Source organism: Sitodiplosis mosellana, unplaced genomic scaffold (assembly GCF_009176505.1).
Source record: "Sitodiplosis mosellana isolate CC-2019 unplaced genomic scaffold, AAFC_SMos_1.0 Smas_scaffold_1, whole genome shotgun sequence".
NCBI classification, from domain to species: domain Eukaryota; kingdom Metazoa; phylum Arthropoda; class Insecta; order Diptera; family Cecidomyiidae; genus Sitodiplosis; species Sitodiplosis mosellana.
Genome location: NW_022595244.1, coordinates 8,206,724 through 8,219,227, shown reverse-complemented (window position 1 = coordinate 8,219,227; position 12,504 = coordinate 8,206,724). Strand labels below are relative to the sequence as shown.

Here is a 12,504-nt window from a genome sequence, read left to right as displayed (position 1 = left end):
CCACCACAATTATGCGATGTGCCAACTTGAAGTGACACCTGCCATGGATGTTCTTCGATGGACGTCTCGAAACCGCCAACAATTAGTCGATCATCGACAGGACTTGCTGCGATTCAATAATGACATGAGTAAATCAATGATAGAATTTCTCGAAGTTACAACTTTACCTGATGCCAATCCGATCACCAATGCAACTAGCACAAATTTTAACATTTTGGATTGATTGATTTTTGATTTTCACAAACTAGATCAGTAGCGATATAAGTGAACTTACTGCATGAATTGAATTCGAAGCAGTTTTTACGCTTATTTATACTATCCAGTTTTAAAATATTTATCGTTTATCATTGTTTATCGACTTCAACCAAAGGGACGACACGTTTTGACGAAGTCTACGGTGAACTCATGAACTATCGAAAAGTCAATACAAAACGATACGAGAGTTCGTGGCGCTGCGAGCGCTCAAATGATGTTTGTACTGAAGTGTCGTCAGCTTGACTTCAACTATGCTGCACACTTTCATTTTTTGTTTACTTTTTCACTGCTTCAAATTAATGTAAGAATGATGATACATTGTAGAGAATATGCGTTGTACGCCTATCAGTCAAGTGCACTTCTTCTTGCACTTGACCGATTTTCAACCAGACAGTGAAATAGTTCACAAATGAATCATCATCGCAAATATGTTTTGATGGTCAGTTTCATTGGATTGAACTTGAATCGAAAGTCAAAAATTTAACTGTTTGAATCGATTAAATATTTGCAAAGTTTGGTTGTCACTGGGCAATTGAAATTCTTCATTAAATCGGCCGGAATGTTGGCATTTACTAATGGTTTGAAGTCTTCATTTGAACACTAATAAGTTAATCCGCTAAAATTCCGTACAGAACGAAACAGATTGTAATTGAAAATATATTTTCGCATTTTTGACATCGTTGACATTTGCCTGAAATTATTTCGCTATTGGAAAATCAGTCGTAAATGGAATCAATAAAATTTGTTTGAAACTTGTGCACAATTTATCGTTTCCTATAAGTCAATGACTTGCATTCGATCAAGTTGAGTGGTTTTTTTTCTGTACAATTTCTTTGCTTTATTTTATTATCTAACCACGTAAAATCCCAAGTGGAGGAGCCACACTTAATGAGGCACGTTTTATGGTTGAAGTAATTGTATAGAGACAAGAATAGATGATTTAATTGCTTCAACTTTTAGTAACGTTCAAATGAATCTCTCAATAGACGAGAAGATTAAAAAAAACAGCGATTTTTTCTTCAATGGAATAGACAGTATCCCATGTTGAAATAATTGGAATGGAGACAAAAAAAAACAGTATAGATTCATTCAATCATTTTATTTCCATTTCTTTCAATAATCAACGCAATTTCAAATGCCAGTTTGAGTTTTAATCCATGAACGAATTAACGGTGCTGATACACGAGCATAGACACCCGGGTAGTTTTTCTGGGCACATCCAGCCCCAAATGAAACGACACCCAATAGTTTGGTAACACCATCATGTTCATAAGTCATTGGTCCACCGGAATCACCTTATGTTCAGATATTCATTAGAAATTAAATTCACACTGTAAATATTTTGAGCCATATTTTGATTACCTTGGCATGAATCTTTACCGCCTTCTTGGTAACCAGCGCAAATCATTCGAAGAGTTATTCCTCCTTGGTATTGTCTGTTACAACGAAATTGATTGACAATAGGAACTATAGCAGCCCGTAAAATTTCATTCGATTCACTAGCATTTTGTGTGGCTCCCCAGCCGGAAATCAGGCATTTCGTTCCATCAGCAATTTTTGCATTGAACTCAGCCAACTCAACGGATTGCACTTCTTGTGTGAATGTCACTGCTTCGGCTAATTCCAGAAGGGAGACATCAAAGTCCATCGTACCGCTATTGTATTTTTGGTTTTGAATCACTCGTTTCACACCTATAATCTGGCCACCGATCAGTTGATAAGACGAACCAACTCGAACAGATAAATTCTTCACGGATGTTCCACTAGAAAAGTTCAATCAAAATTTCATCTCTTCCGATTTGATTGAGATTTAAGAGATTTTTGCTTAGTGCAATGCACTAGTATATGCAAACTTACTCAGTACAATGCGCTGCAGTGAGCACCCAACGGTTTCCGATAATTGATCCACCACAGCGATGTGATGTGTAGTATCGTAGAGATATTTGCCATGGATTTTCCTCAATATTGGTTTCGAAACCGCCGACAATTCGATCGCTTGGCCGAATTGGATGTGGTCGCGAAACATTAAGCGGATTTGCTAAAATTGAAGCGACATATTGAATGACTAATTCTAACACTTGGAATAATTGCTACTCCTACCTGAAATCCAACTAATCAAGAAAATATTTGACAACAGGACAAATTTAAACGAACCCATGTTTGAAATTAGAAATTGAATAATCGGACCGGTAAAACTCGAGATATTCAATACTTGATTTCGAAAGATACCGCTTCTAACAACTGATTCTCTCAACTGCGAACAACTGTATTTATATTATTCTTAGACGCGTTGTATCAAATTGTCGAGCTAAGAGAATGCAAGATGTTTTTTTGGTAATAGAATCATATAGACAACAGTGTCATTATCACTGGGAATTTATCTGCTCGTGTGCACTAGTACATCGCAATCGCAAAAAACGATTCTTTTTTCATATGATAGATCATCATAAAAAAAATTTGTTCAGCAGCTGGAGAACATAACGATAATCTGATATTCTGTTGACTTAATGTATTATTCCTTATCTTCGGGTTTGTTTATTATTTTGGCGAACAAAAATGAACAAATGGAAGCGAGAAAAAAATGGAATCGTATCAAATTTTCGCTTACGGCAACATTGAGATGAATGAAAAAGAGCACTCGTGTATTTTTCTCACGTCAACATCACAGACATTGATATGCGATAAAAATAGTATCGATCTGTCGAATCAACAGAAAACGTTGGCCGATGATGTAACGTACATATGTCATTCAGTTGCCTAGTCAAGCTGTAAAATATTTCCGACACACAAAAAAACGTTGTCATTTCGATATGAAATGGATGTGTGCTGAAAGTAGGCCTGGCATGGATTAATTTGATCCAATTATTTGGCGTCACCATGTGAAAAAAGGCATCATATCCAAAATATCCAATTTTACCAGAATTCATCCGACTAATTGCAATCGACAAAATTCGGCTGGATGCTAATTTCAGGAAACCAACACCAAATTGGTGCGCAAATGTTTGAAAACAAAAAACAAGTGATGCAAAATACACAGAACGTGTACGCTATTATCATCAATAAAATCATCACACCAAACACACGGTTTGAAGCTTTCACACAGATAATCTGATTTTATCAACGTAAACGGTTTATTTTACCACTTGGATTAGGTGAGATAGCGTTAAATGACGATCAGAGGAGTAAAACTACAATTTAATGACGCGCATTCGGTTTTTTTCATTCACTTTTGTGATGAGATAAAAACAAATAGCTATTTGGTACGTTTCATCAGTGCTTTTCCTTATAGTAGTATGACGTCACGTTTTTTTTCGATGGAAATAAGTAGAAAAATGGACCGAATAATAAATCTTCTTTCTATAATTCAGCATTTTTGCATTCTTTTGTGCTCTTCATCCACCTTAATCCATGACATCGATAAAAATTCATTGAATTTTTTTACGAAATCGATCAAAATTCAAATTAAGCTTGGGTACTTTGGTTTGTCTTTATTTCGTCGCGTGTATTAAAATAGCCTCAAAGTTTGCGACAAGAAAAGGATTAAAAAAGGCTGGAATCTCATTATGAAAACGATATTTCCGATTGCTGACAGTGAATAAGTTTCTCCATCGAAAACTTGGAGAAAATAATGTAATTTGCGTAAACTTTCGTCTTTGAATGTCGAATTCATGTTGCGAAACGGTTGCTTTTGTCGCCACATAGACAGAAAGTGCGTGATAGAACGAGCGAACGAAAGCGTTCGAATGAATCAAATGGCCAATTGAAAATGATATAGTAAAAAGTGGAGCAAAGCGAACATATCTGCGCAGCAGTGCACAAACCCACATCAGTATGTAACGGATTTTAAACGATATGGCATTGGGAAAAAAAGCGCCAAGACAAATGGATTTCATCGGACCAAACAGAGAGCGAACGGAATACACACTATAACCTAATAAAAGAGCTGGTGTCCTTTTTTTGCATTCGTGGATGGAAAAAAAACAGCAACCAAACAACGAAGAATGGGAATTCAGCAGAATGAGTAGGATAAAAATATCGCAAAATGGGAAAACTTATGCTCGAGCTGATAACAAATAGTTGTATGTGTGTCATTTGGTTGGTGTGTGTTTTTTTTTCTGCTGTGCCCACTTCCGTTGTTCGTGGCTTTGTTTCTGCTGTTTGTTGTTCTTTACATGATATCTGCCACTTTTGCGATCCCGTTTGTTCGGCACGAACCATGAAGCGCGCAACGGAGACGAAAACACAAGAATCGGACGAAAAAAAACGACGGAATAAATGGCAAACAAACTGCGTGTGTGTTAAGCAAATAGCTTTACGTAAAGCCAAAAGATACGTAGATAAATCGTTATTCTTATCTGTCACAGTGCATGACAAAAAATAGAGAAACCGTAAAATAAACCGAATTCACATCATATATTATAATGATCATATGAACTGGATGCAATATATTTTAGAATTTTCACACCACTTAAAACATGCGGCGATAGGCCGCAGACAGAGAAAGGCGAACGAGCGCTGGAAAGAAAAGTGTATGCCGAGGACGACAACAGTAACAGCAGAGATATGGGAAAACGAGAAAAAAACAACACACTTGCACCATTCGACTGATATAATAGCAACGATATGTCCACTATGGCACTTTTACAGATAAACATTCTTTTTACGATTATTATTTATTTAGTCGAGCTGCTGACGACCACCCGAAACTTTCCACCGCGTTTTTTTCCTTTCTCAGTGTCAGATGTTCGAAGCTGAGGCGGTGATCACAAGTGCTCAAGTGTGTGTTTGTGTATATTTATATTACGTTATCATCATATATGATAACATCCATTGCGTGTGGCCCAAAATATCACCGACCGAACCGAAGATATTTCATATTAGCTTTTATGACAAGCAATTCAAGCAAAATAATTTATTATTGATACGCACCCTTATCAGTTTACCCTTTCCAATGAAAATGGTCACTTAGTCTTTGGATTTTGACGGGTTTTTCCGCTTCTTCAGAAATATGAAAAACGAATAATTAAATATTACAGACAGACAGTCGACGATTTCAACATAACTATGCATGAGCTATATCGCTTTTAAAAGTAATCATTTTTCGTGTCGTATTTCGGTTACGTGAACTGTGAAATTGAAGTGTATCGAAGCAAGTGATACTCGAAAATCAAGTCATTCGTTTCGAGTTGGTCGCATTTTAACCATTAATTTTCAAAGACACCAATCAATATCCATTGGTTATATCAAAGTGGATATCGAATGGAATCCAATATTTATCAAAAGTTTCAACATTCATCAGTACAACAAATACCTGCGAACCGATGTTACCATTTGAGAAATGAAGCCCTTTTTTGGAACCAATATCATCGAACTTGAAAAAAATACGATTGTTTTCGAACAATTCGCATGCGGAAACCATAAAACTCTTTTTCGCATTACAATTTTTAATTAATTTTTACTTTTCCGTTATTAATTTTTCACGTATTGTGGGAAACGCGGTGTGCTTCGTTCACGTCTATCGAACGTGAGTTTTGTTTGAAAACGGCACCGAACCCGTTTTCTTTTCACAACTCGCAGGTGTTTTGTTTGTTGATGCCATTTGTTTGCGGTTGTAGAGTGAAGCGAGCAATATCGACTCTCGCAACTACCATGGAAAATAGAGAATTTTTTTTTATAGCGATTGATGAACAAATCCTACACAATCGAAGCACTCTCTCACTCTCTCAACGCAAATGAACAAAAAAAACCTCGGCGCACGGAAGTTTGGAATCTTGTTCTTGATTTCTTACCATAATTATCACTAGAACACATGTATCATTGTTTATTTTCACATTCGGATCGCGTTCGAGGCTATGATTATGGCAAGGTGCATATATGGAACGGCGGGTGAACTTTGTGCACACAGCCAAAACAGAAACAAACAAACAGAAACAATCATTTATCATTGCAGGTGTGGTGGTGGTTGAAATTTGTACGCTGAATCAGTCAGTGTATTGAATGCGCCGAGCAAGATACGAAGCAAGAGTAAAGGCATAACATGGTTGCATAAGAACACTGAAGGCACACACTAACAGGTGACTTGAGTTTGTGTAGCTTAGCGTGGATATTTCGGCGGTGAAAATCATGGTAAAAGACGAATGAGCGGAAAGAAAAACATAACAACCACCATTGAGTTTAGCGTTCATTGTTTTTAATTGTTTAGCCGGGGAGTTTTTATTCTCCATATCTCTGGGCGGGTGCGCAATATGTACTACACTTTTAATTGATATATCCGTCGGTGTTGCATTCAATTGCTGTTTCTGTCTTTAAAAGCACTCTCATTCGATCATTGTTTTCTTATTCTCTCGCTCTCGCTCCCGCTCCTGCAATTAGTGCTTCGCATGGTAGAAGTTTTCCCTTGGCGTTCAACAAAATCCAAACGAAATGGGAAGAATAACCACCATCTTCACGATTATGAATTGGAGAAAGTAATTGATAAAAGTGTTTTCGTTTCGGTTGTGAAATTTATTCGTCAGTTTCAATTTCACTGATGAGGCTCACGAGAGAGTGGTTTTGATCGTAAATAAAATCGGCTGTGATGTAAAATAGCAAAAGATTAATTAATCAACGACTTACCAACTATCGATAGATAGACGAATTTGCCAATGGGCGGCGTGGTTGAAATTTGACACTGTAAATATAAATCGAAAAGTAATTTCGATTAATGACCATATTTCAGACATCAGGCGAATCGAGCAAAAGATTTTACCTCATAAATTCCTGAATCCTTTCGTTGAGCATATCGAATTCGTAGCGTCCATTCTTCGGTGTGCGGTGAATGCAATGCCTCGAATCGCTGGTCAGATGTGTATGTATATCGGCCGACTGTGAGCAAATGAATATCCCGATGTCGCACCCACGACACCTGTGTATCGAACACAAACGAATAGAAAAAAACAAATCCAGACGATATTAAAACAATTGCTATAACAACACCCGAGACACACTGAGTTATACATTGATAAACGCAAAAATCCAGACGAAATATATTAATTATAAATTAAATGGATCACCCCCACCCCTTCCCCAACTAGACCGAAATGTTATTGTTCTTATTGAGATAAATAACTGGGAATGAGAGAACCATTCCAACGGCAATAACAATAGAGTTCGCAGGTGGCAGGAGTGTTTTTGAAGCGATTGCTGGCGAGCAACACATAAGAAATCGATTAATTTCGAAATCCTTTGCAAAAGTGTATTTACGGAGGCAGCACTTAATCACTTGACGGTGCTTGCATTAAATGACGTAAAACCAATTGATGCACACCAAATTTCGTTTTTTTTTGTATGTGGGTATGTCTGTCGGCGCGTGTCTTACTTGCTTGGGATACAACTAGATGCTTTATTTAGACGAAAATGTTGGCTGATTGATGTCGTGCTTATGGCTTGTAAATAACAGCTTACAAGACCCACTGACTCTGTGTTACCATGTCTGAAATGATGGATACTCGTGACACCAATGAATAATTAACAAAGATGTGCTTTTAATCGGCATTCAAATGGATTTCAGCCATTTTTCATTTGACGCGCGCTTCTTTTTCTCACTTGGTTCCTCTTTCTCTTTATCTCTTTGCTCTTGCTCTCCCATTTTCTTGTGTTTGTAATGAATTTTTAATCAGAAAAAAATTATCTCATCCATTGGTGATAGAAATTGGTTTCACTCTAGTTCGTACGCTCAGACACTTGTCAAATCAAAGACCGTGTAAATTCGTTCAACAAAAAATGCTCGTTCAACTGCTAAACATCTTCTTGAGAATCAAAGGCCACAATTCTGCAAAATTCTAATTTAACTTTTGCCAAACTAAAATCTCATACTGAAACTCGAAATCGCCAGTCAAATGTTAATTGTGCGGAATTTCAAGCACGCTTCAAATGTTCACCTACGCATTCCGAGAATATTACGAAACAAGTGTCGTACACGCGCCCCGACAATTCCACCTTCTTTTTTGCACACGTAATTTTCCAATTTTCTCATCATTACCGTTTTCCAAGCGAATAACAATAGAATCAAATGAGAGAGGCCTTTGCGTTCAATATAGCCATATATATGTACATATATTCAAAGTTTAGTACACAATTTTCAGAACAGATAAGTAGCTCAGTTTACATACCGAAAATGCTATGATTATAACTATTAAATTTAATGAATAATTTAATTAAAATCTACTGCTGCAAACACATATTATAACAGCGAACAAGCGTCACCATCACTGAGTCGAGTGATATGAGCTGCCACGCGCACGATCCATGTCAAAATGCGATGCTTCAAAAGCGATTCATTTATTTGTCACATAATATTCGACGTGAATGTTGTACTCCCTTTGTCTTTGTTCGTCCGAGGCGGAGAAAAAACGTAATGGATTTTAAACAGTTTTGAATAAGCCGATATGCCGTTAAAGCGATCGATTTAATGCTCGGCTCCATTAAAAACTATTCTATATCGAAACATGTTTTATGGGCTTTCCCATCCAATTTCACCACAATAACAAGTATACACCATTTAAATTATCAACGATAATTTATTTCTCAATGAAGAACAAGAGAGAGACAGAGAGAATGGGGAAAAAATACAATGGTGTCAGGTCGTTGTGAAAATGAAATTGTGAATTTTCGGCGAACGTTTTCGCTATTCCCAATTAAAACCGCCCGCCGCCCGATTTGATGCACACGGCAGGTATCAGAAAAGCTATTTGGCTGGCGCACACAGCGACTGAATGAGAGTGAAATGGAATTAACATGGTACACATGGAAAATGGAATGTCAGAGGGATCTTCGAAATGGGCGAAACAACACGCAGCGCAAAACGACCACGTCATTCGGAATCGCATAGAATTTTATGATAAATTTGCTGACATGACATGTTCACAGGCGCACATCCAACACTCCTAATTATATTTCTGACACGCAATTTTATTCATCAGGCTGTAGAGAAATTGCGTTGCTTCATACTGTGCAAAACCAATTCATATGCTCACCGAGGACGTGCTTTTGATAGCATTTTAGAATTTTGTCCGATTTAATTCTGGCTTAAATTTTTTTTTATTTCTAAATAACGCACCGCAAGCGTATAGCATCGAAAAGCATGTGCGCAATTTTACGGTAAAAGTTTAAAATACATTCTGACACTATCCCAAATGGTTACAACAATCAAATGGGGATTGGTTTAATGGACATCGGAGACAAGAGTGACAGCATGGCACACACACATTTTGGAATATTTCATATATTTTTTTTCTGGTCCAATCAAGGATTCGGTCCTGTAATATATGTACTGTGCTTTGTACGCAGTCATTTAATTTGTTGCATCGCAACCCATTTGATGTGCGTTGAACTGGAAATTATTCACATCAAGCGCAAAAGTTGTGGAATTATTTGTATTCATTTGTAATTTAAGCGATGAATTTTAAGGTCAAACAGATGGAAATCTCAAGGAAATGTTGCATATTCACTGGGTGTATGTGTGTGTTTCACAAGCAAATCTTTTGTGTTGCGTCGGTGAATTGAGTATAATTTCAAGTCGATTTGCATATTTCACGGGGAAAAAGTGTGTGCCCTTTCTCTCTCTTGCATAATTGCCATCATCAAACAGTGAATGAGCGCGTTTGCGATTCGTATTAAGTGAGTGGCTCTATAATTGTGTAGTTCGTTTCTTGTTCAGTCCCCAGATAAATTAAAGATAATCCAATTTAATTAAAACGGACGTTTTCGTTATTGGTTCCTGTGCACATTTCCATTTGTGTTTGCTCGCCGCACACACACACACACTCTGTGCTGCTGCTGCTGCTTAATTACTGAATGTGGATTTTGCATTACACACTTGGCTGAAAATGCTCAACGCCATGAATTTCATTTATTTTGCACCCGAGAGTGAGGCAGAGGCGGCGGCGGCGGCGGCAGTGGCAGCGGTGAAAAAAAAGGATTAACCCACATAAGGTGTATTGCGGTTCATTGTGGTGCAATGCAGCGTAGCGCGCACATCCTTTGGCCACACCACCAGAACTACAATGATTGTAATGTGACATTGGCAAACAATTAAACGGAAAAAGCTGTTGAATTAACCAAATCCATGTTTCAGTGGCGAACTCAAATGTAGTCCTCATTTGCAATGCATATAAGCAATAGGGCTATTTATCTGCGACCATTTTGTGCCGATGCTGCTGTATCAAAATGTCATGAAATCCATTTCCAACGGAATCATTAACATAAATGAAGAGAGCACAGCGTTAATACGGCATCGAAAGCACATCAAATACACAAGAAGAATCAGTTTTTACGTGAAGAACACGTGCTTTGAACATCGATGCTCTCTTTTTTCCCCTTCTATTCGTTCTGTTGCTTTTTAGTTTTATGATAAACAAACCAAGGCCAGATTAACAAAGATCCGTAATGTGAAAAACTAAAAATGTGCATACATATCAAATTATCATATTTTCTATGCCGCTGATCAAATCTCAAATTAGAATGTAAATTTGATGTGGGTTCAGAGATGAACCGTATGGCAAATGAGAAGATATGCTTGAAATCGGGCCGAGAGATAAAAAGGGAGGGCGGAAGAGAGAAATGCGATATATGAATTTCATACTATCAACCGATTGCAACGAGTCTTTACCGTTTGTACAATACTTGGTTGTTGAAGGCGGTTCCTTTCCACTTTCAGTTGAGTACTCATTGAAAGCAAAGCATGCTCCATGACATGCAATTTCGGCAGAACAAAGGTAAAAAAAACGCGAAACTATACACCAAATTCCACTTTCATTCTATTTTGGCGAGCCGCAAGACATCACCGCTTGTTTTTTGTTCATTCCTTTTGCATGTTGATGAAGTAAAGAAAAAGCACCACACTCGAACTGTCAGAGACGGGTTTTTTTTCTCTCTGTGTCATATTCATCGCTATTTCCACTATTTCGTTCGGTTTATTTTTCCACTGTGTTCCTTGATTTGGCCCCATTTTTCCAACATGCGCTTTTATTTCCTGTGAATTTTCTTTTGGTTTTGAAACTTTGTGCAGCTTCTCATGTTATTTCATACATTGCAAACTATTCGAAATGGAAAATGCAGCATTCTCTTTTTTCCCACTCTCGTAATTTCGTTTTTTATTTTCCTCATTCGCCGAAACGTGAACGTGAATGAAGCAAAAACAAATATTTTCAAACATAATACAATTTATGATATAGTATTTTGTTGCCGAACACAAGCGGCACGGGAAATGTTCAGGTTTTGATTCTTTCTGCTTTTTTTCATCTGATTTTCTCTGCTTTTGCCATATATGACCGTATGTTAAAACCTCTTGAATGCATTGCATACGCTTCAGCGATACGAAATGGGAAAGAGCAGCTCTTTTTTTTTCTTCCTGCGCGCAATGTATAATGAAATGCAAAAGCCGTATGGGAATTTCGCAACAAAATAATAGTTTCGCTCAACATTTGCGTCGGGCACTGTTTCTCTGTGTGCTTTTTCACATTTCTCTCTTTCTCTTTCTTCACTTGCACACTCTCTGGCGATGTTTTATTAAGTTGTCGCATTCATTGTTCTCTGCTGGTACAGTTGAGCTTATGAGACGTATACATTTATGTCATTGATTTTTATGCTAAATTGTTCATAAAAGAATTGTCTGTTATTTTTTTGTCTGTCTTTTTTTTGCTTATGAACGCACTCGCTGCTTCATAATTTTCAACGACAATTTTGCTAAAATATACTTTCCGTGTCTATTACGTTTTCAATTTGAATGACCCAGTTCTTGGGACATGTGACTTTTTTTCTCGCGTCACTATGTTTTCGCTTTATGCTATCGGACTTCGATGCCATCGCTAGTGAAGAGCAAATAATGTGCAGAATTTATGGAACGATTATACCAGTATGTTTGTACATACTACTTGTTAAAGTATGAAACTAAAGCCAGGATTAAATTATGTACTATCTTCCTGTTGTCTCAAACGGGAGTTTTCATATAAATTGCTTATGACTGTAATCAATATTGAAGTGCAACAATTTGTCAGTTCTTCTAGGAGCGGTCATCAAAAAAATATTGTCATTGGTGAGTTCTTCTAGTGTATCTAGAAGGTGCAAGATGTAAATTGATTTAATGACAATATTTTTTTGATGACCGCTCTCAGAAGAACTCACCAAACATATGTGTTCATATTCAAACATGATTAAACCATTGTCAACAATCGTCTTCACGCAACGACTTCAAATCATCACTCAAACGAC

The 12,504-nt window shown here is 37.3% G+C and overlaps 2 protein-coding genes across 3 annotated transcripts in view; both read right to left on the bottom strand.

Moving 5' to 3' along the window:
* LOC129573550 (zwei Ig domain protein zig-8-like) overlaps nt 1-12,504 on the bottom strand; it is a 223,489-nt gene that overhangs the window by 36,897 nt on the left and 174,088 nt on the right. For both annotated transcript variants that reach the window (XM_055454185.1, XM_055454195.1), the window contains exons 4-5: nt 7,004-7,159; nt 6,871-6,925 (exon numbers count right to left, since the gene is read on the bottom strand). In XM_055454185.1, the coding sequence (XP_055310160.1) occupies nt 6,871-6,925; nt 7,004-7,159 (211 nt within the window). The remainder of the gene's footprint in view (nt 1-6,870; nt 6,926-7,003; nt 7,160-12,504) is intronic.
* On the bottom strand, nt 1,340-2,493 carry LOC129573557 (trypsin-4-like). The gene is made up of 4 exons (XM_055454205.1): nt 2,356-2,493; nt 2,113-2,293; nt 1,618-2,018; nt 1,340-1,550 (listed from the first exon to the last, which is right to left on the bottom strand). Exons 1-4 carry the CDS (start codon nt 2,411-2,413, stop codon nt 1,387-1,389), a joined length of 804 nt encoding a protein of 267 aa, XP_055310180.1. The 5' UTR covers nt 2,414-2,493; the 3' UTR covers nt 1,340-1,386.

Coding starts and splice junctions, on each gene's coding strand:
- LOC129573557 (XM_055454205.1), bottom strand. CDS start 2,413: ATGGGTTCGTTTAAATTTGTCCTGTTGTCAAATATTTTCTTGATTAGT. Junction 2,294..2,355: donor CTTGATTAGTTGGATTTCAG/GTAGGAGTAGCA, acceptor CTTCAATTTTAG/CAAATCCGCTTAATGTTTCG. Junction 1,551..1,617: donor CGGTAAAGATTCATGCCAAG/GTAATCAAAATA, acceptor TCTGAACATAAG/GTGATTCCGGTGGACCAATG.